Source organism: Lampetra fluviatilis, chromosome 30 (assembly GCF_964198595.1).
Source record: "Lampetra fluviatilis chromosome 30, kcLamFluv1.1, whole genome shotgun sequence".
In the NCBI taxonomy this organism is placed as follows: domain Eukaryota; kingdom Metazoa; phylum Chordata; class Hyperoartia; order Petromyzontiformes; family Petromyzontidae; genus Lampetra; species Lampetra fluviatilis.
In genome coordinates this window covers 2152060-2179692 of record NC_136304.1, presented here as the reverse complement: position 1 = coordinate 2179692, position 27633 = coordinate 2152060, and the positions used below count along the sequence as shown (strand labels likewise).

The window sequence follows — 27633 nt, the reverse complement described above, 5'->3', positions numbered from 1 at the left end:
AATAATGAAGTCACTGCGAGATGCGCCCATGGTGTGTGATGTCATCGCTTAGGCCGAAAAGACATATTTGTTGTACACAGGTGATGTCATTGTGAGGTTTGTTCCTCTTTTTCCTCACCGAGCCCTCACTCTGTATGCAAAAGTCCAAAACAGTCACTAATACTCAGCATCGCAACACCATTCTAATGATTTAGCACCTTGTCTCCTATTGAAACACATTCCCAATTTGAAAACTACCTCAAATTTGAGTGAATGCTTTCCCCACGATAACTGCCAAGCCAAAGGATCTCCAAACTTCAATGAGCATTGGACAGTGGTCAGCCCAACCGGCGGTACCCCGAGCCAGTGATAGACAATTACACATTCAGCGCCAGCGCCAGTCCCTCCACATGACACCAACCAACCGTTCACTTCCCACAAAGTGGGTGCCATTTCATAAGCCACAGAGCTGCGCAAATCGCACCGAACTGGGATTCGAAACCTACAACCCCATGTGAGACTAAATCGACCGTCGGTGCAGAGATTGAACCTTTCGGACTTTCCGTTCACGAGTCGAGTGCTCCACCACAGTTTAAGAAGAACACGTTGGGCGGGCGGGCGGGCGGGTGGGTGGCGGGGACGAAACGGAGGCCCTCACCGTGGAGAGGAGAGTCGCCCTCGGGGTGCTCTTGCCCGGCACTCCCGACGCCGGACGTGTGCGAGCTGCTGTGGCTGTCCACCGAGCTGCACGCCTGCAGGGGCCCCTTGCGCCCGGCGGAGACGCATGACATCCTCTCCGAGCCGGGACTCCGCTGAGGCGGGGCGGGGCGGGGTGGGGTGGATGGGGGGGGGAGTCAAGATCGCCAGGGCAAACAAAGTGGAAAAGGCAACAGTTAGCAGCCGCAAATGAGCTTCGATCGCGGGCAGTGGTCGCGAGGCAGGCCAAAGGCAACGGACGTGCAGCAGCCACGTCGATTTAAATATCGCTGCAGGTAATTATATAAGCACAGTTCTGATATAAGCAACAACACCTTCTATTATACTGGTGGTGGGGGAGAAGGCATAAGGCAACTTATGACGTCAGCGCACTTTGGTTATAAGCACACACGACCTTGCTCCTAAGGGGAGTGTGCCTTTATGCAGCTTCAAATGTAGTTAAAACTAATCGCCCAGTTGTGTGTTTGGTAGCATCTCGCGACGACTGTGGCCGTGCCTGCAGTTGTCGCCACAATGGATGGACGATGTCTTGTCTCACCCATGTACCTTTTGTACACCCTGAGAGTTGCTCAATGTCTCCTGCTGTGTGACTCACAGATAGCAGTGAGGCGCTGCTCGTCAATTAATCCTCAAGTCTGCCCATTTCTCTGCCTGCTCTCTCCACTATCTCTGTGACAAAACTGTGTTCACGACGATGGCACCTATGTTTTTTTTTTTAAATCGTGCTTGTAAAACAAGGCCAAAAGCAGTCCCAGGTGCGCTATTTACAACGTCAATGCAATTTGGATTACAGGCATGCCCACGTGACTGGAGATTAAGGTGTTCCCCAGTACTTAAGTATAATTCTACTGCCTCTTCACTGCTCAGCAATGGTTACAATTGCAATACAGCAATACCCCGGAATTCTAGGATGTCAAAGTTACTTGATATTGACAGCATAGGTGAAGTAGCCAGTGGCTCAGTAGACTAATACCACGTGACAGAGCCACTGCTAAGACCCTGGGTTCAAACCCGGGTTTCAGCCACCTGTGATGAAACTGCAGTTTCAAGTGTAGCGAGTTATTTGTTTTTGGAGTCAATAATTCCACGATAAAACATAGTGAAGTTGGGTTTCACTTACTTAAACATATTCCATCTCACACAGCGTTGATTTTGGTTCAATTGCCAAATGATGAACTTTGTTTTCAAGGCATACAAACGGTGTACCTACAGTATGGATGCAGTGGCGATTTAAAGTGACTTCAGAACAAGTTGTGTGAAAATAAATATTTTTATTCTCAAGAAAGAATTAAGTTGAGGGCCCAAAATTGGAGTTTCACTGGTAAAATTAATGCAGTACAGATATTTCAACAAAGCATAAGGAACAGAAGTTAAAAAGTGCGCAAATGGGCGTGGAGAGACGTATGATTACATTGAGGGACAGAAAGATGAATACAAGGATTTGAAAACGTACATAGGTTAGTGACATAATTCAAACTCCAGTCTTAAGTGGGCCTGGGCAGGATACATCTCCAGAAGGGATGATGGCCGATGAGCGGGCAAAACAATTGACTGGCAGCCAAAGGAAGGAACGCACCCAAGGGGGCGTTCACCACCAAGAGTTGAGCGACAAGATCAGGTCGTTTGCAGGTGCCGAGTGGATTGTTGAGTCACAGCACCATGATGGATGTCGCCGCTTGAAAAGGCCTTCATCCAACAGGAGACGGATCGTGCCCGACGATGACGACGACAACGCACGTAGCCTTCCATGCCAATCGGAGGCGCTCTAGAAAGCCTCGTGTCGCCTCGCGGTAATGACGACGACTTCGCGCAAAAAGTTTAGAAACGGCGAAGGAAGGTTCGCTTTCAACGAGAGATCGAAACGTCGCTCACCGGGAAACGCGAGCAGGGCTCCTTCCCCGGCTGCGTTTTGGCGTCCGACTCGATGCCCGACGTGTTGGTGCTGCCCACGCTGCTGAAGGAGCCAGCGCCGGCCCGTCCGGCCGCGATGCCGCCCGCGACGACGCTGCCGCCGCCGCTGATGGTGCCGCCGCTGCTCTCGCCGCTGCTCTCGCCGCTGCTCCTGGCCCTCGATCCCAGCCGCTCCAGCTCCATCTCCAGGGCGTCGCTGATGTAGGATTCGCGGTATCGCTTTTGCGCTGAGCGGTGAGCGCGGGCGGGGGGAGATTGAATGGGGGACAAACGAAACGTCGTTGATGCGCCCACCAGCGGTGCACGGCTGGTGTGTATATATCGGTGTTTGCATGTGTACGTATGTGTGTATAGATATAAATGTATCGTTAAGGTGCGGAAGCCCGTGTAGGTGGGGGAGGGAAGGAGGGTGAAAAAAGGTAAAAGGTGCAGCCCTGCAGTTATTCGTTCATGTCACTGCTGGCGGAAGGTCCTCCATAAGAGAGAGCCAGGCACCTATGATTAGTCACCACTGGCACCCAAAATTAATGCATTTTATATGAACTAAAGATTATTACTTTCAGACGGCGTACGAATAGCTTAAAATGTAGTGGACAAACAAGGGAGCAGAATCAAGCACATTTTAGCCTTTAAATTTTGTTTATTCGAATTCGTGGTGAATATCGGCTGAAACATATTCAACCAATATACTCCCACACCTCCGATTAGCACGGTTGGCTACGTGTGGTGCGAAATATTCATTTGAATTTTGAAAAATGTGTTACTGGTGCCAAGGTGGGGTCCAATTAAAATATTTGGAGAGTTAACAATGGTTGACAGGTTCCATCTTTGTTGCCAACCAATGGTCTACTCTTGGGCTCCATATCATAAACAGATGGTCATTGCCCGTGAGATCGGCAGTCCACGAGCATTGATTTCAAGCCAGCCTGACTCTGCTGATGAGACACTGTTGTCAAAACTGGTCCAGAGTTTGGACGTCTCAATACGATGCTGGTGAAACTATGCACTCCCAGAAGGCTGTGCGTCTGACGGATTGAGTAAGACTTTGATTTATGTAGAGAGACAGAAATATGAAGGAGACAAATTGTCTGCTTATTACTTTGTTATTTATACTCTTCACAACGATGCGAACGATTATTTTGAGTTGTAAAGTGCGTATTAATGTATGGTCATCAGCTTTCGCACCGCACGTAGCCAAACGTGCTAACTGGGGGTGCTAAGTAAGTCTATAGGCAGACCGGCCTGCCAAACATCTACGCGACGACTGGAAGCGTTCGTTTAGGGCGCGCAAACTCTGGACTCACCCTCGGAGTCCTCGAGGCGCCGCAGATGTCTGAGCAGCGGCTGCACGGTCATGAAGAGGCGGTGGCTGGTGCTGAGAAGCAGCAGGAGGTGACGCGAGCGCAGCGGCGACCCCGTGTAGAACACGAGCTTCCGGGCCGAGGGCAGTCCGTCCGGCTCCATCTCAAACTTCTTCCCCTGTGCACCAGCACGAGCACGATCGTCATTATCATCATCAATGTCAGCCATGATCCATCCACTGCTGTTGAAGGCTTCCCCCCCCCCTCCTCCAAGTTGTCGCAATCCCCATTGTACATCCTGAAATGGCACTGCCAGTAAAAAGAAACCGCTATCACCAAGCGGAGGGCCACGTCGTGTAAGGGGATGGTCATGTGATTATAAAACCACACGCTTGTTTCCGCAGTCACTTAAAAACAACTTACCCAAGTAGGAGAGAGATCACTTTTGCGTTTTTCAGAAATGATTTCTCGATGAAATTAAAATAATTTCCGGTCACTCTCAAGCGACCAAATGGATGAAGGCCTCCTGATCCCCATGTCGGTTATGGGAATTTTACTAACCATACTTAACCACGCTGATCAATGTGGGTTGGTGTAAGAAGGGAGCGAGGAGAACAGGACCGATTCGGATGTAACTTGCCACTGATGTTAGAGCCGTGGTCAGGAATTGAACTCAGGGTTGGCGACGGACTCCACCCGCGGGTTCCTCAATACCAAACATAAAACAATTAATTGATTTGGATGTAGCCCTTAGCAGTGGAGAATTGCTTATGCAAGGAAGTCAAGTGAGGCTTTAGATCTCGGACCGTAAGCCATGGCAGTAAAACTGGTTAGGACAACCGTTGTACCTTGCGGTGCCATCCAGAGATAGCATTGCTTAACCCGTTTGATCTGCGCCCACTCAAGCCAAAGCCTGTTTGTAACCTCATTGTCTCGAAGGGAAATTAAAATGACAAGGACTTCTGCTCTGATAAATTTGTTATGCATGCACAAGCAAATGCAGCGTACACAGTAATTTCAGAGTGTCATGAAAATAATAAATGGTAAGATGAACAGCCCAACTTATTTAAGGTGAAAATGTAAGTCAAAATCATTTAAGGAAAGGTGCTCACAATGGAGAGGGTATTGTTTTCATAATAAAGGTTTTTGGGTTAGATCGCGTAAGTATAAATGTGTCGAGACCCTCCACCACACGGCCAATCAGTGAGGGATTTGTCACGTAAACAAAACGCCAATTAGTTACTACTTCAGCCCACCGGTGTGTTTGAAGAGTGAATCCACAACATTCACATTTACGCTGGTAATTACATCCAGCATCATCGGGCGATTTGCCAGAATAGTGTTAAACTGAGGGTATTGTTTTGTCTGGCTTGTTATGTTTTCATTATTAAACTGGATTTATGATTTATTAATTTAAAATACATTTCAGCCAACATGTGTGCATATTTTATATATATACTGTATATGCTGCAGAAATTAACACAGGTCGAGTTATACAATTTGTGGGTATTTAGTTACCAAACGCGGTTACCCAATTCATCCACTTGGCTCCACAATATTTTATCTAAGCACAGGTCTCTCTTGAAAAGGAGACTATTTTGCGCAGTTGTTGTGTGCGCACAGCGGTGCAGGTTATTGCTTTCGGGAAGTGCGCAGTATTTCTTCGCGCGATGGTGATTGATGCCTTGGATTCAGGGGGGAGGTGGGGGGGGACTGCTCCAGTCGTACAAGGCAGCGGTGGCTGCAATTGAACGAGCACAAGGCACAATGAAAATTAGCGTGGGTATGTGGAGACCTGAGACTACTTTCAGAAAAGGGAGCCTTGAATTTGAGACAGGCCCAACTCGGGCAGGCATTAAGCGACGGGAAAGTGAAACCACTGGGTTGAATGGGGGGGGGATGGTGGGGGAACAACCCTCAATTAATATATACGGCACAAGCAATCACTCTCGAGGTCACTAATAGTTTTAAAGGAAGCACTTTTAACTACGCCGGAGAAAATATCTGCATCGTTGCCGTGGAATTATATATTGTAGTTTGGTTAAAAAAAAACACCGCTTGGCACTTTGTGGCAGAAGCCATGAGTCAGTGGAAGCACCGATCAAGATGGAAACTACTTTGCCTGGTATACACAGGAGGTCGTGGGTTCGATCCCGACCCTGACGCCTGTTGTGTATTTGGAATTTGCATGTTCTCCCCGTGGTGGCGTTCAATTTTCTCCGGGTCCTCCGGTTTTCCCCTCCACATTTAGAAACGTGCATTTAAGAGTATTCGTTCGGCTGCTATAAATTTCCACGTGATAAGCCACTTCGTTGAGCTATCATTTGTGGCCAGGTCGCTTCTGAAAAAGAGCTATATAGCTCAGTGAGCCTTACCTGGTAAAATAAAAACTGTTTTAGTTTTAGTTAACGCTGAAGGCTCCCAAGCAGCTCAAGGGCCAAATAGATATTAGACGACCTCCACCAAGGCCATGTATGTCCATGTTCTCTTACCATCTTCTATCACTCCATCTCGTAACAATCTCTCCTATCTATGCGGTCTGTTTCACTCTTCAGTCATCTATGTCCAAATTTAAGACTACATTTAGATATTTTACACCTTTCATCTACACATATCTCGTCTACATATCTTCTCTCGTTTCACTACATCACTGTTATCTACATCTCTTGTCATAACAATGTATTTTTCTTGGCTACCAACTGTCTCTCATCTCACTCGTGTTTCAAACATAAAATCTCCTTCGGGCTTCCAAGAGACCAGCACCACCACTGCTGCTATAAACGAATTAATGAATCACGCTGGCATCGACCGGTCACTCCTTACCATGAATATGAGTTTTCCAACATTTGACCACGGGAAGTCGTACAAAAGCTGCTGGCTCTCGGCACTCAGTCCCTGTGCAGACACACACACACACACGCGCGAATTACAATCCCGCACACACAGCATTATGGCATTTTGACATGTAAAAGTAAAAAAAAGTATCTCATAGGCAAAGTAAAAAGGCTGCACACAGGCACTGCCTTATCTACGATCGTTCAGGGGGAAAATTTGCAATGCAAATTTAACCAGCCATAATGCATTTTTTTTCTTAAATCGAATTCAAAACAAATGAGCTCCAGATTGTATCTGTTGTCTCATCGTATCTACTGCCGAAAGAACAAATATTTTAAAAAATCCGATGCATCATTAACGCTCCCTTATATCCAGGGATTAATTTCAGCCGGGTCTGCCCGTGGCAGCGGCCCCCTGACACACCCCATCCAGTATACAGTACCTCTGACTATGGCTGCGGCTACTAATCACGTGCCTAAAATATAAAATCAACTCAACGATTTTTATTTTACCAGGTAAGGCCCACTGAGCCATATAGCTCTTTTTCAGAAGCGAACTGGCCACAAATGATATCCCAATGGAGTGGCTGATCACGTGGACCTGGAGAAAAATCCACGCGACCATGGGGGGAGTATGCATACTCCAAATATAGAGGCTTCAGAGTTGGGATTGAACTCACGGCCTTCTGTATACAATGCAAGGTAGTTAACATGTTGACACCGTGGTGCCCCTAATATATACTGCATTAGGCTGACATTTCTGACAATGGCCTTACTTCAGAGCTAAGATAGGGAATTGAGTTGCACTGACCTTTTAGTTGGAGTTTGCATTTTACACTGAGGCCCTCAGAAAACTGGGGATTGTTGGGAAAGTTGACCAATGAGCAGCTTTGAATTCACATATGAACAGTTTACCATTTAGTAGACATTGCTTATCAAGCAAACCTGAGGAAAGTATAAATGGTAAGATTTTAATAATTAAAAACTGATTTTCCATATTGCAGTTCTTCAGTCGCATGAAATATATATTTTTTCTGATTTTCATATGTTCATATAGACCAATGTTCATGCCATTTCAAAATAGTGAATCCATCAATTCTATTATAAGTGTCCCAGTTTTTCCCAGCGTCCCACAGTATAAAGTGCAATTCTCGATTCTAAGTAGGTCAGTCTACGCCCTGGCTTTGCTGTTTTAAAGAAAGGCCATTGCCTGAAACATCGTCATCATCTATCGTTTCGATGCGAGGCAGCAACAGGGTGGTCGTGGTGGAGAATTTGTCTTATTCACGTTGGTGCACAGCTGCCCATTCTGTTCCTTAATTCACGTTTCTGTTTATTGTATGCGCATCGTTTAGCAATCCTGCCTTTCATAAGCAAGCCACAGGTTTCATATGTTGTTTTTAATAACAAAAAATGTCAAGGCATGGTTTTTGTGTACAAGCGTATTAATTAGTTCATTCATTCATTGCTGTACCCTTTTGTTCCACTTATTATTGTGCAATCTCTAGCCAGAAGGTATGATGAAAAGGGACTGTATATTTTACACCATCATTTCGAGCAACAGCAGCACCTGGTGACACGTGACTAACAGCAACAGCCAACAGCAGCCACCATTCACCACTAATGATGGTGACATCATCCCACAGCACGTCTGCCAGGCGAGGTGCACGTTGAGACCATGTGCTGTACCAAAGGCTCGCTGGCAAATAATCCCGGATGTTATGGGTTAACTGACTGAGATGACCGAGTGATGCACCACCACTCCCCAAACATGCACACACGGACAAAACAAGTACAAATGTGCCCCGTGTAGCCTTTAACAGACTGCTGGGGGAAGTTGTCAGCGAGCACCCATAATGGCCAGGATGGTGCACGAAGGGGTGGTATGGCCAACACCATGCACATAGATTGACCTGTGCCAAGCTAGGTGCATTTACAAACGAGCACTGCGAGACTCGCATGAAGGCGACAGCAGATGCGTACCCGGGGGGGGGAGAGGGAGTGGGGTCATTTGACTCCACAACTCAATTTTTTTGACAGCCATCGTAAAGCCATTGACCATTTTAGAAATCTGCAATGTTATAAATTGTAAATAAGTAATGCATCACTCTTGATGTATACGCCTTATTAGAAACATTTAACAAAATAAAAATGAAAACTTAATTGACAGGCAATCAATATCGTTTCCTGAAATTAATGACTCTGCACTGCCGTTGAAACAATTCCCCCCCTCCAAATTGTTTCGCTGGGTGCGCCAGGGGTGACACCGCCGCACAAGCGATGGGCATTTGGCAAAATAACTCATGACCAGAGCTGATGTATTTCAGGCTGCCAGGACATCATAATTGCACATGGGGGACCAATAACGTGCAGATATGGGGAAAGGTAAGATGTAACTTGCCAAGAGCGGGGAGTTTGGCCTGCAGGAATCCAATTAAATCTCTCAATTAAATCTCACTGAATTAGATTAATTCAGAATCTTTAGTTATCTTGGAGAACGTCGTACTCAGATTGTAAATGTTGTGGCTTGGCTCTGCAACACACCAGTGTGCTGTACTAGTGACGAATTGGCATGTTCTGTTTACGTGATAACCCTTACTAGTTTGCTGTGTCGGGTGGTGGCGGGTTTTATCGACACATTTATATATTTACGCGATCTAACCCAAAACAAACAAAAAACCTCTATTATGAATGATATTGGTCACGAAAGCCTCCTACCTGTTAAACAGATATCCGATTAGCTATCGAGCTCTATTAATCAAAAATATACAGAATGAAGCTGATACTTAAAATCAAATTATAAAGCAATCGTAAAAATAAGCTATAACTCTTAATGAACCAAATAGTGGATGGAGGGTTACCCATGCTGTGTAGGTGACGGGGGGTTGTCACCACGCTGGCCAGTGAAGACTGGACCAGAGGGAAAGCACTGCTCTAGTTGACCGTGGCATTTTTTGTACGCAGCATGGACGGGTTGTGCTTTTTCTGTAGGATTTTATTGTTTACGTATGTGATGTTTAGATTTGTGTACAATGAATTTTAGGTGTTTCTTGTAATGTTATTGTTTGTTGCGGTTGAACCCAAATCAAGAGCCGAATGGCTCACAGTCTAAATCCTAATAAATGAAACTAAAACTGAACGCAGGTGATCGGGTTCATTGCCTAATCGTCCTTAACCGACTGAATTACAATTAGTAAGCCTAATCCTATGGTAAGTAAAGTGTGATAAATGGGGATAATAATTTGTAGACATAACTGACAAATCCTCGAATCAGTTCGCCTGGCATTTGTTTTTCGGGTGACAGGTGCCGCTCCATAGAGATCTTCGTGATTGACTCTGCAGAGTCCAGGAACATATGGCCACGTCTCATAGCGAGGTGGCATTTCAGAAATGGATTATAGCTTCAATCTGTGCAGATCTTTTGAGCGATACCCCCTTGTGTGCGATATTTCTCTGGGTGCTCAACTGTCCTCCCACGTGCCAAACAGGCAAACATTCATGAACAGCATTGGACAAATATCCACAATGCGCAGGGCTCCTCAGAAAAATGAAAAAATACACTTTCATTGAGATTCAGTGAGATTCTCCTGGGTAAATAACAGACATTTTAATCATTATTCTTATTATGCTGCCATGGTTGCAATGGTGAGCACTGGACTAGCAATCCAGAGGTTGCCAGTTCGATCCCATCATCCGGCGCGTCAGTTGAAACAATGGGGGGGGGGGGGGGGGCGAGTTTCTCCAATCGCGCCCCGATGCCTTTGTCCATCCAGCAGTAAAAATGGGTCCTCCACAGTTGGTTGGACCGGCAGATATCTAGCCAGTGTGGAGGAGTAGGCCAAATACTCTCTAGAGGGGTTCTCTAAAGTTCCATCTATTGGAGGCCCTCCCTGTCAGCAGTGTCTTGAGAAAGCAATTGCAGGGCTGCATCTTTACTTTTTGACCTTTTATTATTGTTATAACTGAAGACTCCCGTGAAAACGCTGCTGTGATAGAAGTTGGACCAATGAACAGCAGCACGAGGTCACAATGAGCATTTCCCAAAAGGTTCGGGAGAAACGGACGAAATCCAATCCATTCGTCAAGTCGGCATTGGTTAATCTGGCATCAATCTGAACGGACTGCACTTGGCTGAGACAGCATCCTTTATAACGTGGCACACGTTGCGTTGTCAATTGGAGAGACCCAAGGTATTTCATCCCTTAAGATGAAAATAGAGCTGTTTACACCGATGCCAAGCATTATTGATGAATATCATGTTGCTCCACAAGGCAGGCGAGGAATGCCTGGCCCGAAAGAAATTCCATCGGCTCATGCCGTCGTGGCTACACGCACGCGACTCGCGTCCCAAAAATATATTCACCGACAAATTCATATTTATAGACTCGTTAATGTGGGCGCAACAAAGCAACCTTTGGTCTAAAAGAACTCTCCAGAAAGACTAAACAAAGGCCTCTGAGAACGCAGTCAGCTGTCCGTGGGGGTCCAGACATGAAAGAGTCAAACTGTAAACATAAGAATGCTGACATGCCCCAACGAAACTCTAGACTGGTGAGAACACCAGAGACGGTTTAAAACTCACAACCGTTTTGCCAAAGTGGTCGTAAACAACAGGATGTGACCAACATGTGAACGCACTGTATGTGCTGTATATATATATTTTTATGACTAACATTTCTTTTGAAATGTTATCCGGGGTTTATATAAACCGACCTTACCGCTCCAAATCTAAACCAGAAACAGCCACGAAAAATATAAATTCCACATTTTCCACGCCGCTGTTGCTAAAATCAAAGCCAGTGTCCGGTGAGCAGGCGAATGTCTGAGATAAATACATTAGCCCCCTGCACTGACCCCACTTCGTATATTTTCATTGCACATTATAGAGGTTCACTTTACATAGACTCTCGACCATCCAACCACCCTGGGCCCACACACCCTCGCACTATATAAACTACCACCATGGATTTTTAAAAAAAATATTACAAAAAACCGCCCAGGTTTATTCAATGTTTTCACTGCAGCCAAGTTCCTCACCGCAGTGTTGAAGATTTGTTGATTTTATTTTCGGGGTTCCATTGAATTGAGTGTTTGGGTAGGGGTTGAACCTGCTGTGTTAGGCACTGACCTGGTAAATCTGGAGACCTTTAAGAGTCAATCCTAACAGCAATGTGGGTTCATCGTCTTTCTTCTCCTGGTGGAATGAGACAAAGACAAAGTGTAGCCTTCAGCAGATTGTTCGGGCAAGTGCTGTTAGCGGGCACCTATGAAGGCTGGCATGGCGCACACGAGGGGGTGGGTGGCCAATGCCATGCCCGGCCACCTTTGTCTCCCAGTGGTGATGTTTTCACACCACATCAGCTGAACGATCGCTCCAGAATGAGAATACACAACACATTACAACATATGGTATTAATTAATATGACGTCACTGTATTAAAATCGACAACACATGAATGGAATCCATCTTGAAACAAAATGGAGCACCAACATCACTGAAAATCTGAACAGTGAATTAAAATGTAAAGCTTTCGTGACTGCAGAGATTCATATTCTTGGTTATTTCGGTAAAGTCACGTAGAAGTGAAATAATAAAATAATAAAATAATAAACATATAAAACAAGATATAGATATGTTTTTCACTTCTACGTGACTTTACCGAAAGAACCAAGAATAGTGAATATTTATTCACAACGCTTTAGTCTTCCGTAGTGCAAGTTTGAAAATAATTGCCGAAAAAACGCATTCAAACGTGAGGTCAACTAAGATTGTGGACATTGGGGAAGCGCAAGCATATACATGGATACGTGTGACTTGACAGGTCAACTACTGATGGCGAACAGATAGACACAAAAGACCCCCGTATAGCCTCAACAGACTGTAAGAGCAAGTGCTGTTAGCGAGCACCTATAAGAAACAGGCACACAAACTAAAGGGTAGGCAGACAAGAAGACAGGCAGGACACAAAAAAACAACACAACAGACAAACAGAAGTGGATGACACACGACAGTCAGCCGGCCAAATGCAGAGGCAAAAATATTGACCAACATTCAGACACAGGGAGACCCATACACAAACAAGCAGCTAGGCAGAAATCCCACACGCAGCAATGACAAGCAAAAAGTGCAAATATGCAAATAGAGGCAGGCAGACACATAAACAGACGAAGCACCAGAAAAACACAAACACATTTCCCCGTCTAGCCTGAATAGACTTTCGGGGCAAGTGTGGTTTAGCTAGCACCTTATGAAGGCCGGCACAGCACAAGTGTGGTTTAGCTGGCACCTTATGAAGGCCGGCACAGCACAAGTGTGGTTTAGCTAGCACCTTATGAAGGCCGGCACAGCACAAGTGTGGTTTAGCTAGCACCTTATGAAGGCCGGCACAGCACAAGTGTGGTTTAGCTAGCACCTTATGAAGGCCGGCAAAGCACAAGTGTGGTTTAGCTAGCACCTTATGAAGGCCGGAAAAGCACAAGTGTGGTTTAGCTAGCACCTTATGAAGGCTGGCACAGCACATGAGGGGGTGGGATGGCCAGAACCACGCCTGGCCTTCTTTTTCTCCCCAGTAGCGATGTTTACACACCACACCAGGCATTAATTTGAGGCTGAATTGGCCTAGGGAAGGCCCAGGACCGGTTCAGAAAATCGTCACAGGTGTTGGCCTATGAGTGGGAATAGAACTGGGGTCGCTGGGTTCGTAGCGCAGCGCGTCAACCGCTGCACTAGCACTCCTCACAACTAACACAAACAAACAAGCAGGCAGATACACAGGCACAGCAATGACCAACCTTGAAGAGGGCATAGAAGTGCACGGGCACATCCTCGAGCCTCGCCGCCTCGCGGATGTAGCAGAGCTGGCTCTCGTTGGCAGACATTCCGGCCTGGTCCTGGTGCATGGCTGGCACGTGCCTCACGATGTAGTCGCCGCCGCGCTTCTTGATGACCTACGAAAGGGAGGGTGCGGAGCCGAGTGGGTCAGTCAAGGGGACAGCACGGCACTCGCCGGCCCGAGAGGGTCAGGGGAACAGCACGGCACTCGCCTGCCCGAGAGGGTCAGGGGAACAGCACGGCACTCGCCTGCCCAAGAGGGTCAGGGGAACAGCACGGCACTCGCCTGCCCGAGAGGGTCAGGGGAACAGCACGGCACTCGCCTGCCCGAGAGGGTCAGGGGACAACACGGCACTCGCCTGCCCGAGAGGGTCAGGGGAACAGCACGGCACTTACGCCGCACCTCGAGATGAGCACGCAGATCCCGTCGTAGCACCACTTACTGTGGTGCAGCCAAAGTGGCTGCGTGGCTGAGGGGGTCACAGTGCTGAACTGGCAATGCTGACAACCTGGGTTCAAATTCGGGTTTAAGTTGAGCCTCAAAAACGCAGCTCCTAGTAAAGTCCAGGTTGCTCGTTAGGCTAAAACAAAGCGCTGAGATAGCACCACCGAGATCCAAGGTTCAAATGCAGAATCAGAATATTGATGTATCCTGGAGGGATTTAATGAGCTCTAAAGCTCTATTTCACAGAAGTCCAGTCGGGGCGGGTCAGAACATTACAACAAATACAAATTACAGCCACCTACAATGAAACCGTGTCTCAAAGTGTAGCTGAGTTTATGGGCTCAGCCCAGTCACCAATGACCCGTCACAGTAAAATGTGGTCTTCCAAATAATTTAGATCTTCGATTTGAAAATTGCAGTTTTATTCCCCTCTGTATCCCTAATGTGGATAAAGCGGTCTAATTAAGCGACTTCAGAAATAACAAAGCTTTAGATGTAAATCAGACGTCCCTGAAAACGCAGCCTGATCCATCCAGCAATATCATGACCGGTGCTCGGCTGTTTGGGTTGCATCTGAATTCCTATAAACACTTGATGAAAGGACTCCACCACAACGGTCGTAGACCTTGCCCGACACGGCAAAAACCGACCGTGTATTGTTCACAATGGGCGGAACTGACTGTGTGTGGACGCGAGCCAGCAGAAGAGCACCAAGCACCTACCCATGCTGGGAAGTAGGCCTCTGGATGGAAGTAGCGGCCCTGGTGCCTGGAAGGCCGGAAGTCCCCCAGGTCGGCCTGCAGGGCGTGCGCCGCGAGTAGGAAGTACGCCTCCTCCCGTAGGGCGCACTGCGAGCTCAGCACCTGGCTCTTCAGGTGGTTGTAGTAGTAGAAGCGTGCCACCCTGTCACTGCGCATGCACCGCCGAGCACAGCCACCCAAGCAACACGCAGACACACACACACACAGGTCGTGAGTACACAATGTGTCCGCGTGCAGCTCTGCACGCTGGCAGCTTTCTTACTCTGAAAAGAGTTCCTAAAGAAGCTTCCACCGCCTGGAGCGAAACGTCAAACGTAATTCCAAACAAGGCACAGCACAACCTGAAGACATGGCAGAGAGCTGTTCAACAGCAATAACAACAACAACCGCCATTCGTCAACAAGTGGCGATGACGTCTCCACGGCGCTTATGCCAGGCTATGTGCCTGGCATATAGCAAAGCCACGTGAAATGTCGAATGCCAGCTGGCAGATCACGGGACAGACCCAGGTGCCATTAGTTGACTGAATGAAATAACTGGCAGGTGCCCCAACTGTGCCCTCAACTGCGCCAATTTTCTGTGCTTTAGCCGCCCGGTGCTCGACTCGTTGTTGTGAGCGTTGCTTCTCTGCCCTCCATTGTTGCTGGAGGGCGACTGCCTCCAACTGCCTAGTAGCATCCCTCCTTCCTTCACAGAGGCCGATCTTAACACCAATGGTACCAGTCATTAGCAAGTCTACTCAACAACAGAAAGCGCAAACACCTCCGCAATAGTAATGTCACACAATTACACACCTCCACCTACATCGCCGCTGATAATTAAGATGCACTCCCATAAGACTACGTGCAAACATGAGGAGGCGGCATTATATATTTGATTTTTATATTTATACGTTCATATTCTCCACAAACTCGCCTAGAGATTATGTTGTATTAAATTAAGGGACAGCATTGGCAATGATACACAATCTTGATTTGAAGCTTTCGTGACTGCAGGAATCCATACTCTTTGGTTCTTTCGGTAATGTCACGTAGGTATTTATTTTATACCTACGTGACTTTACCGAAAGAACCAGAGTAATTATACACAAGCACAAGTAAATAATGCAGTCCATGTGTCAATCAGTTTACTCAAAATTGGGTGCAGTAATCATCGCACTGCACTATGAATCCAGCGACCCCCATGGCAATTTGACATAGTCACAATTCAACGTTTGCGATTACATCCTCTAAATTGTTTCATTGCAAGCACTGCATGGACGACATTTAATGGCAATTTTCAGATTCTTAGCCCTTCTAGACAACAAGAATCCTTTGTAAAGATGGCCGATTGTCTGTGTTCGAAATACGCATACAGATTGGCAAGCAAAGAGTGGGGAACATGTCCGAGAAGATGACCACGGAAGAGATGGAGCAATGAGATCAGTTCATGTCCAGCAGCAGCAGCTGGGATGAATTGTTGCATCGCAGGACCACGAGAGATGGCGACGACTTGGGGAGGCCTTTAAGGTTAGCGACGATAGACTGGACAACCTCACAGATGGAGACTCACAAAGCCAAAGTTACCTGATCAGCTTTCCGTTCTCAACGTAATATTGCACTCGGAAGTGAATGTTGAAGGGCGGCCCAAAGTGGTCAATCCCCTGCAAAGAAGAGAGGCGGTTTCAAACAGCGTGGGCAAGACAAGAGCCCCTCACCCACCACTCACTCACTCACTAACAAAGACCTCCAAATAGCCGTTATGGGTGGGGGGGGAGTGGTGGCACCGTGGTTTGCCCACTCAGCTCTGAACCTGCTTAACTTGAGTTCGATTCTCAGCCACAGCCAACATCAGAGGCAAGCAATACCTAAACCAGTTCTGGGTCCTCCCTCTTCAACTCCCACCCACCAGAGTGAAGTATGGTCAAACCATGACTGAGACAGTGTGGGGAGGGATTCATCCAACAGTGGGGCTGTACATTATTACTCATTATATTCATAGCCATGACGTACTGGCAGGGCAAGTGATTTTAACACTTAGGCTTTCGCGACCAATATCATCCATACACAGTACATAATGCAGGGAGTGTGGTCAACATCACACTCAGCCACCTTTGTCTCCCCATTGGTGATATTTTACACACTCAACCAGGTCGTCATTTAAAACAAAGATCCACCTTGTAACATTGAAAAGACTGTTGGGGCAAGTGCTGTAAGAGAGCCTCTATGAAGGCATAGCATGGCACACGAGGTGGTGAGAGGCCAACACCACACCCAGCCGCCTTTGTCTCCCCAGTTCTGATGTTTTCACACGACACCAGGCACACATTTAAGGCCGATTCAACCTCAGAGAAGCCCAGGTCCAGTTCAGATAATTGTCACTGGTGTTGGTCGTGGGTGGGAAATCAAACACAGCCCACAGGGTTCGCAACGAACTGCACTAACCACTGCACTACCACTCGCCACGCACACTCGAACACACACACACACAGCCGCTGTCACTTCCACAACGAACATCAGCATCCAATTAATCACGGCCCAAGTGTAATGCTTTTAAAACTCAATGACCAGTTGCATTTTGGTCACGCAGCAGGGATGTTTTTTAATGCTAATTTATTTTTTTATTTACCTACTTCGGCGAGGTGGGGGTGGGTGCTCATTCAGTCGGGTGCTCAAAGCTCTTTTTCTACTGTGTTTTTTTTTCTTTCCTCTGGCTGTTTCTGTTTTCTCTCTCTCTCCCTCCCTCTCTTCCCCAGCCTTTTGAAGTGAAAGCCATTGTGGCGCTGTCAGCGCGCTGGGTGGGTGAGTGTGTGCTCACCCTGCTGGCTTCTTTCTTCCACTCCTTGGGGCAGTACTTGGTCAGCTTCTGCTCAAGGTCCATGAAAATGTGTTCATTGTCTGCACAAAGAGGGTGGTGGGTGGACGGAAAGCGCCGAGTTGCCCAAACCGATAACGCGACGCAGCACGGCTTCATTCTGCACGACGGACGCTATGGGCAGCATATTGCACGCACGCGACAGCCCCGTGTGTTGACTGGACTTCCTATAATCTGTGCCCCCCCCCCAAATCAACCCGTGTAAAATCCCGTTATCCTTATGACGCGTCTTCCGAACCTTTCCACGTACAAGGAATTGACCTGAAAGTGGTGGCACATTCATAGTAGTACCCGCGTTCAACCGGTGCTTTACCGCTCGGATATTAATGCTTTGCGCGGAAATACAAGGACAATGCGACGCCACTCTCACGCTCCCCAACGCATCAAATCGTATCAGAGGCGTTTCGTTTCACAAAGCAAGTGGCCACTGTGCACACACGGTACTTCTGGTGGTAAACGCATCGCCAGAAAATTTGTTCACCAACTCACGGGCCAAGCAGGCGTTGTGCTTTACTTCGATGCTCACAAGCCCGGCTCCCCGACCTCACCGAGCTGCACTGACCAGTGCAGTGAAGTATGGTAAAATAACCTCTCCCATGCCCCCGCAAGGGATGCAAAGGCATTCATCCAGCAGTGGAGTGACGAGGTGGCTATGCACACCCATGCACGGATGAAGCTAACATGTGCAATGCGCCTATCAGTTTCGTGGTCTCTGGGCGGCCGGAGACCACAAAACCTGGAACCAGTTACCTGCAGATGTTCGCGATCCATCCTTGAGTCCGAGCCAGTGTTTCAACAGACTTTAAAAATCAGTGTTGTTTCCAAAAAAAAAAAGAGATGAATACTGTACGAGTTGAGCGCGCATTCGTGATGGACTGGACTCAGAAGAGTGTGTGATAACAAGCGCTCGGTCATCCTTTCTTACGAATACCAAGTCGGTGGTGTTCATGTTGTGGGCATGTCGTGTTCATGAGAACGAATGAACGGATTTGAGAACCTACTTGTCAGAACGCTGAGCCCAAAGAAATTGGGGTCCTTCAGCTTGAGGAGGTCGCACACCTGGGAGAAGAGCTCTCGGCAGGTCGTCTTTACCTGGTGCAAAAGACAAAGATCCCCCATATAGCCTTAACCGACTGTTGGAGCAAGTGCTGTTAGTGTGCAGCACCTATGAAGGCCAACAAGACAGATGAGGGGATGGGTGGCCAGCACCACACCCGGCCGATTTGTCTCCCTAGTTGCGATCTTACACACCGCACCAGGTACTCATTTGAGAGTGATTCGACCTATGGGAGGCCCAGGACCAGTTCAGATAATTAATCGTCACTGGTGTTGACCATGATTGGGTCGCCGGGTTTGAGTCGCCAGGTTCGCAGCGGAGCGAGATCACCACAACACAACATCACTCCCCACATACACATGTACCAACAAACTCTTCCTGACACATTTAAACAAACATCACGATAGACATATACACACGTATGTATGTAGAACTTCTTTCGCACCATGAGTAGCCAAGCGTGCTAATCGGAGGTGCGGAGGAAGGACAACAAACTGAACACAAAAAGCAGTTTCTAAAAAAATGAGTTTTCAATCTCGATAAAAAATGTATTATACAAACAGATATACACATTCAGATACACACATCCCGACTATGTGATATGCATGTCTGTGTATATCTGAATATGGTGTGCGTGTGTGTGTGGAGATTTTTTTAAATGGTCCTGGGCCTCACCGACTCAGCCTTAAATGAGAACCTGGTGCAGTGTATAAACATTGTCACTAGGGAGACAAAAGCGGACGAGAATTGTGCTGGCTACCCATCCCTTCATGTGCCATGCCGGCTTTCAGAGGTGGTCACTAACAGCACTAGCCCCAACGTCTATTTAGGCTATACGGGGAAACGCTGTCTTGTCTTGTTGTGTGTCTTTGGTGTATGTCTATAGGCACATGGTATGTCTCGGATGTGTTGGTGTATCTGAATTTGTGTTGGTGTGTATCTGGATGTTATATTATTCGTTAATTATTACCTCTATTATGGATTATATTATGTTTGTTTACCCAGAAAGCCTCACTCAGTCTCAGGATACTGCCACATTTTTTGCATCTTGACAACCATACTGAGGGACATGCATGCCCGCAAAGAGAACGCAGCTTTCATTGCGACCCACCATTATTTCCCAGCATGCAACACATTTTATTGCGTTTCTCATTACAATTGAAGTAGAGAGACAACTGGAAATGTTCCTATCGCACAAGCTATCGACGCCCCCACCAATAAACCTCACGATCTCGGGTCAATTCCCCCTCTGAGTAAGAACTGCAAGAGAATTTAAAACCAAGGTCTGGCGTTTTTACTCCCCACTACTGCCAATTCAATTGCAGGCCCTCTGGCTAAACATTAACGGAATGTATGAAAAGCACGTGTCGCACACCCACTAACCAGTGGGAAGGGGGGGGGTTAAATTTCTACAATAGACTACATAAGCAGCATGCTACCTGGGATGTGAATGGTGGAATTTCACTTCACTGCTGTAGCGCGCAAAGCCGTTGAACCAATCACGGTGTAAGAAACATGTTGCTCATCGATCTATTGTAGCAAATCAATGCCAGTCAGGCCTCCGATGCACTGGGCAGTGGCATAGCTATCCAGTGTGCAGGTGGTGCAATGACACACAGAGGGGCCCGTGAGTCAGAGGGCGGCCCAGGCACGGCTTCAAAAAGGAAGGGGGATACTGGACAGGGTCGGAGCTCATTCAATTCATTGCATCGGGGCCTACGTTGAACCACAGTAAACCACTGGAACTGGCTTATAATTAGCTTTATATAATACAAAATCAATTAACAATTTATCAAAATAACTTTAACAATTACATATTGAATGTAATATGGATGCAGGGGGTGGGGGCTCATTCGAAGATTCCAAGAATTCACCGCGACAGAGGTTATGAACCAGAGGCATGCATTTCAAATGTGGCATGCAAGACACCCAAACTCCCGAACATGCCAGTGGCCTTTTATGCAAACCGATAGGCATGTCCAAATGCATTTACGACGTGACACGTGTACTTCCACACACACAATGTGCACCCAAGCCGCATGTCATCGTTGCCTCAAAATTATGGTTGTTGATGTCGGTTTTGGAAGAGTTATCAATACATCGCACGCAAAAAAGTCGATATTATTTGCTGAACATATACGAATGTCCAATGACAGATGTAAAAGTACTGCCACGTGCGTGTCTGTCTTTGTGTCTGTTGGACGTAGCACACGAGGACTGACGACAGCTGCTGCCGACCGGTCCACGTTGGAACGTGCCGCGTGGTTTGAATGTTCGCACATGCCAGTCGGTTCAATAGTTACTAAAATTGAACTGGGTTCCACCATCAGATTGTCCGGCATTTAGAATGTATTCTAAAAACTATTATCGAAGAATCGATAAGCAATTCACAACCCGACTGCTAATTATACAATTCTACCTGTTTAATCCATTGGTCAAACATCTCTGTAAAGTTTAACATCATTAATGTAATTCTTACATGAAACTAGTGACCCTTAAGAGCTATGGGATGTATCAGTGATGTATTGAAAATCACAGTATTATAGGAACATCATCAGCTATGATTGATCCGTAGCTGGATCAAGACCTCACCAAACAGTTGGCCATCTCTAACAATCCTGCAATGTAACAATACCACCTAGCACCTGAACACGAGCTGATTTTATGGCTCCGTCACCCTCGTAATAAATAATCTGGGACAAGTTCCAGTCCTTGGCTGCCACTCTTGTCATCCCCTTAGAGACAATGTCTGTTAAGGATGCAGCATGCACTGCAGTCATTGTGAGCTGGACAAATTCCACATCGAAGTGTGAATCGATCTGTAGATGTGTGCAATGTTTATTAAAGAGTGTGGTACTAAAGGGGAAAAGTGTTGTAAGATTGATTGACATGGGGATACGGGATGTCTGTGACCCACAAAAGGCATGAGGTTTCCCCTTCTGAGGCCAACGTATTAATACGGGGGGCATGCAAAAAATTGGGCTTGCGTTTTTTAGAACGGATATTAATTTTCACCGTCCACTTTTGCACTTGGGCAAATAATTTATGAGAAAAGGTGAAGAGCGTTAAGCAGTATATCATTTCGGTTCTCCTGCTGGGAAGAAAAAAAAACCTCTCCTTCATATTATGAAGCCAATTAAAACAAAACACAACATAGCATAATAATTAAATATATTTTAATCACATGCACATTTAATCGGATTCCAAAAAGTGGACAGTGTAATTTTGGAAAGATATTTAATTTGGACGTTTCATCCGTTATACAAATTCCCCAGATATAATAGCATTCCCTGCAGAGTGGCTGATTATATTTCTGGCTGATAGGGCTCAACACTAGTGCCATTAATCCCGATTACTTTAACAAAATTCTGGCCCCCCCATCCATTCTGCATCCAGCAGATTGCACTCCTCATTTCAATCACGTTGACGATTGCCTTCAAAAGCTCGGCCAACAAAATCACGGTTTTTTTTCATGAAACTGAAAATGCCCTTGGCACCTCAGGGTTACGGGCATTTACGTCCCTGAAATATTGTGCGTGTTATAAATTGCATTGTTATTGTTATTAAACGCGCACCTATATTCCCTGATGCGCGACATTTTCCTGTCGTCCTCATTAATTACACTTTATGACCTAACCATGCTAATATTTAAGGAAAGTCATAACATTATTTATTTTTCTGGAATGTGTTACTTCACTAAAATACAGCGTTAATAACAATAGCTAATCAATATTTGTTTTGGGTTGGGTCACATGGTAGTTAGTTTAACGCCAAAATTTGTGTCACTAACCCTCCACCACCCAACAAAGATGTTATTAACACATGCCAATATATTTCTGGCATTAGACTTTTCATTACTGAATTAAAAATCCAAATATGACGTTGAGTTCAAACTGCTTTAAGCTCCATTAGGTAGTAAACTCGTAAACTGACGATGCTTAAGAACCACATTCTCCACAAAAGTCATAAGGCGGTGGGCATCACTCAATCAAAAACTATGGGGTCCACAGAGACCTGCACGACTGGGACGGTTGAAAGACGCCTCACCAGATTCATCTCTGCAGAATATAACGGTAAAAATGACCACGTGCGTGGACAGCTCTGCAGTCAATTAATTACTGGATGAGGGCCTCCCAATGCTGTGCGGGTCGTGGGAGTTCTTTAACCGTACTTCACCACGCCGGTCAGTACGGCTTGAAAGCAGGGGAGCATTTTTCGATTTAAAGCTTTCGTGACTGCAGGGATTGATCTTCTTGGTTCTTTCGGTAAAGTCACGTAGAAAAATAATAATAAAATAATAAAAAATAAAACATAATAAAATAATTCTCACGACGTTTCGGCCACAACGCAAGCAGCCGTCCTCAGGTGAAGAAAAAAAAGACGCTGTCTTTCCGACAGACCTGTTCTTCACCCGAGGACGACTGCTTGCGTTGTGGCCGAAACGTCGTGAGAATTATTTTGTCATGTTTTATTTTCATTACTTTATTATTTCCCTTCTACGTGACTTTACCGAAAGAACCAAGATGAGCAGGGGAGCACACAAGCACAGCACGACCGGAGATTCTGCCGCACTGCCCTCTGGGACGCTCGCCACGTGGCACAGCCCCGCAGCCTCCGATGACAACTTGGAGTGCACAAATAAAATATACCGCTCGTGATTGAAAGCAACCGCGACGAGGGCACCGATCATCATTGAGCAGACCTCACCGGAGTGTTCAGCCACCCGTACAAATGCACACAGCTCACTTCCCGCGAGCAAGACCTCGGCGTGCCAAGACCTGTTTGGCAACGGCGGCGCGGGGTATTGAAGGGGCAGTGGTGGGTGGCTGCCTCCGTCTTCCCCCCCCCCCCATGCACACAGTCCCAAGCCGAGCCCTGACTGGCAATTAGATCTCCGTTTTGGATGCAGCACTTTGTGAAGTAGGCTTGCTGCCGTGGAGTAACGGTTGGCACACCGCACTCGCAATCCGGAGATTGTCAGTTCGATTTAATCGCCCGGCCGTGGCAGTTTAAACAATGGGGAAAGTTTCTTAAATTCACCCCGTTCCTCCACCCAGCAGGATAAATGGCTACGTGAGTTAGTTGATGTGCAGCTTGCATGTGGTGGGGTAAAGTGTGGGTACTCCCCCATCCCCCTTTTTTCCCTCGAAGAGGTCTGGCAAGTGTGGAGTAGTAGGCCAAAATACCCTCGATAGGAGGCCCTTCTGCAAGCAGTGGAATGAGTAGCAATTGCAGGGCCGCACACTTACTTTGACCGAGTAGTCTGCTTCTACGCATGCTCGCCAAGATCTGGTACTGTTGCGTCAGTCTGAAGGTTTTTACAGCGACTGTGATACACATGTAGTGTATGTGTTGGCAGCAATTGGTGTACACATTCATGGGACATTTTAGCTGTGAATGCATGCAAATGTTGTGTTGTATGTACGTATATGTTGAATTTCTTTCGCACCGTACGTAGTCAACTGTGATCATTATTACCAAGAAAAGAGAATGGAGGAGATCGCTCAGTCTCATAGCTCGTGAAATTAGAGTTAACGCTCGATTATCTGTCGGCAGCATGTTACCCCGGTTGCAAAATAACAGCGGTTGACAAATTAAAAATATAATATACTGTATCCGAATAAATAGCTCCTCCTTATTTGTTGTTGATCAGTACACAGTACCCAGGTGATCATGGGCACGTCGGAAAGTTACCCGATTAGAGTACTTTAAAAGGTAACAATAAATAGATGACCCCTTATTTGTATTCACTCATTTACATATGCCTCGATAGATTTACGTAGCCGTGATTTTGAGCTATGTAATATTGAGACGAACACCAAGCAACATGGCACAATCCAATAAACGCACCGGTCAGCTAATTTACATATGTTATGCATTATCTGTGTTTTTGTTTAGCTGCACCACAACCCCCAGATAATGACTCTCCAAATGGGGCGTTTGGGTTGTACCGGGTAACAAATGTTTAGGACCATCGTGCCGATCCTGAATAAGCTCCGAGCACGAGGAGTGAGACATCAGAAAAGCCGTGCCAAACAGCTGGCGGCAACAACCAGAAAAGATATCGAAGAGCTAAGCAGCCCAACCGTGACAGCCTACACGGCAGTGTGACTGCACACGACAGCCCTCTCTTCCAACGCACAGGCTCACGACCATGCCGGCTCAATCTTTGCTTCATTTATATTATTTTCGATTTAAAGCTTTCGTGACTGCAGGGATTCATCTTCTTGGTTCTTTCGGTAAAGTCACGTAGAAGGGAAATAATAAAATAATGAAAATAAAACATAATAAAATACTTTACTTTACCGAAAGAACCAAGAAGATAATTTACATTCGTTTTGCATTGCGCGTGGTTTTGTTTTCTCCGGGCCACCCATTCTTTGTTCCTCCCTCCCATTACCCTGGATAACCGAGTGATGATTGTACACAACTGCCACCTATTCTGAATCCCAGGCTCGTTATCGCGCGTGCGTGCATGTGTGCATGCGTGCGCACGCGTGCCACTGGGTGTCCTGTGACGGTAACGGTGGTGGGGTGGGGGGGGGATGAGCTCACGGGGATGATGATGGAGAGATCGTCCCCGGTGGGCAGCAACACTCGGACTCTCCTCCTTTCCTGCATCCTGCGGTTGTTCTGGAAACCCAAGCGCCCACTCATGGCTCAGGGAAGACACTCGGCAAGGGGGCCCAGTGGGGGGGGGGGGGGTTGGGGAGAGGGGGTCACAGGGAGCTTTCCCAACCCCTCCCCTTGAGATTTCTAAACTCGCCTTTCACTGACCACCCCCCCTCCTCCTCCACTACCACCCCCCTTTCTCAAAAACCACTCCACGACAGACACACGCAGCTTGTCCGTCCGTCCGGGGTTTGAGATTTGCTGCCGCAGAGTGAGCAGAGTGATCGGGGCCTCAAGGTCCAACGACGTGGGGCCGCCAAGCCGTCAGCAACGCCATCGCATCTGTGGACAGAACGCATTCGCTTAACATTTGCCAAGAGCCATGATAATAATACGATGAATGATTTACAGCCTATGTCAATGAATTGCTGGATGAATAGCTTCCCAAGTCACGTTTTGTTTGATCGTACTTCACCACGTTGGTCAGCGCAGAGTTGGTGAAGGGGCAGATGGCTCACGACTGTTTCAGATATCACTGGTCACTGATGTTAGCCGTGGCCATGAATTGAACTCACCGAGCAAATAGCATGGTGCACACTATCCATATATATTAGGAGCCTTTTTTTAAATGTTAAGCAATTAATGTGAACCTGTGTAATATTTAGAGGGTTATTTTAATCCTTGTTTGAGATTTATTGATAAGCAGCTCACAGCTGATTACAGTACATTATATTATCTCTTGACAGTGGGTGCTAAGATAGCGTTTTGAATGTTTTAGCTCAGGACCGGCTTGCCTACAAGATTAGCGTAGTCTCAGAGCCATCCTTGCACAGCAGTCGTATGTTGTTGTTATTATTATTATCTTGAGCATTCACCCGTGACATTTCATTTTGCCCTCTGCATGTCGGTGATAATGGCAGTTTTGCTTCAATGAAACATATCTTCATAGGACATTTTATGTAGCCGGGGTGGGATGATTGTTATGTTTGGAGAAACATCTACAATCGTCTTTAAACACCACCTTAGGTCTAAATGCCACTAATGTAGTTCCAGAAAAAAGTCGAAAGAGAAAATGGGTTTTCATGAGGCTGCGTTGCAAACTTATATTCATGTCCACATTCTGACATTAATTTAGCATGACTTTATCCTGTGTAGAGTTATATTTACAATAATATAACTCAAATCTGCTACTTTATTCATTTTATGAGATGGAGAAGTGGTGTCGTCGTTAACGTACCATAATATGAACCTGGTGAGCCGAGTAAGATTTCCCTGCCACGGTAAACAGACGTGCCACGTGATATCTGAACCAGTCCTGGGTATATTCCACATGTACCAACTGGCAATGACCAGCCACGGTGTAGTATGGTCAAACAAATCCCGTAACCAACACAGCACGGCAAGGCTTTCATCAAGAAGCAGCGTCACAAAGGGCCTGTAGTTAATGTCGCTATTATTAAACACCAACTCTCAATTGGAATATACAACTGAGCTTCATATAGTAAGATAGTAATGCTGCATATAACTGTAATGCGTTGAATAGCGCGGTACATTCATAAGACATAGCCCGTACTGATATGTGTATCCTGCATGGTTTATATTTGCCAAATCAATCAGATTGAAAATTACAAAACAACTTTCATTCGGCAACAACAATAACAACCGCCATTCGCCACTAAGTGGCGGTGACATCACCATGGTGCTTGTGGCAGGCTGGGTGCACGTTAAGGCCATGTGAAGTGTCGAACGCCTGTTGGCAGGTCACGGGGCAGACCCAGGTGTCATGGGTTGACTGACTGAGATGACTAGCCGATGCACCACCTGTGCCCCCTACTGTGCCATTTCATTCGGCACACACACACACACTGCTGCCCCTTCTCAAAACATCTCGCCACGCTCAACCACTCAAAGCCATAATCTCACCTCCAACCTTTAATAAGATGAACTATCAGCCTCAAATATCTTTCAAAAGCATAGTATTCATATTTATTTATTTTTCTAAAGTGCATGCAGGGGGGGGCGGTGCGGGGGATTAGTCCGGACACAATGTCGACTGTATGCTCCCCCCAGCATAAAAGGAAATTCCACAAATTCTCCGAGCTGAAAGACATTGGATACTGTCTCCGCAATACAATTGCCGCTTGTTGCACGCCTTCCTGGCCGCCGCGACGTATCATCGCTGAGATCACTGCGTAAGTCACCGAAGCAATCCAGGCACACAATTAGCGGTTAAGTAGAAGCCTCGGACACGCTGGCTGGTATATAACTTTGTTGAGAAAGTTGCCCGGATCTAATTTCACAGAAGTAGATTTTGTTTTTGTTGCTGTAACGT

The 27633-nt window shown here is 46.6% G+C and overlaps 1 protein-coding gene across 2 annotated transcripts in view; it reads right to left on the bottom strand.

Annotated features, from left to right (window-relative positions):
• The window catches only part of FRMD6 (FERM domain containing 6), a 34506-nt gene that overhangs the window by 3266 nt on the left and 3607 nt on the right, over positions 1-27633 (bottom strand). For both annotated transcript variants that reach the window (XM_078870324.1, XM_078870323.1), the window contains exons 2-12: positions 25245-25643; positions 18634-18724; positions 17576-17655; positions 16345-16421; positions 14741-14927; positions 13534-13689; positions 11871-11936; positions 6732-6803; positions 3912-4086; positions 2569-2834; positions 638-791 (exon numbers count right to left, since the gene is read on the bottom strand). In XM_078870324.1, coding sequence (XP_078726450.1) covers positions 638-791; positions 2569-2834; positions 3912-4086; positions 6732-6803; positions 11871-11936; positions 13534-13689; positions 14741-14927; positions 16345-16421; positions 17576-17655; positions 18634-18724; positions 25245-25346 — 1426 coding nt within the window. In that variant the 5' untranslated portion in view covers positions 25347-25643. The remainder of the gene's footprint in view (positions 1-637; positions 792-2568; positions 2835-3911; positions 4087-6731; positions 6804-11870; positions 11937-13533; positions 13690-14740; positions 14928-16344; positions 16422-17575; positions 17656-18633; positions 18725-25244; positions 25644-27633) is intronic.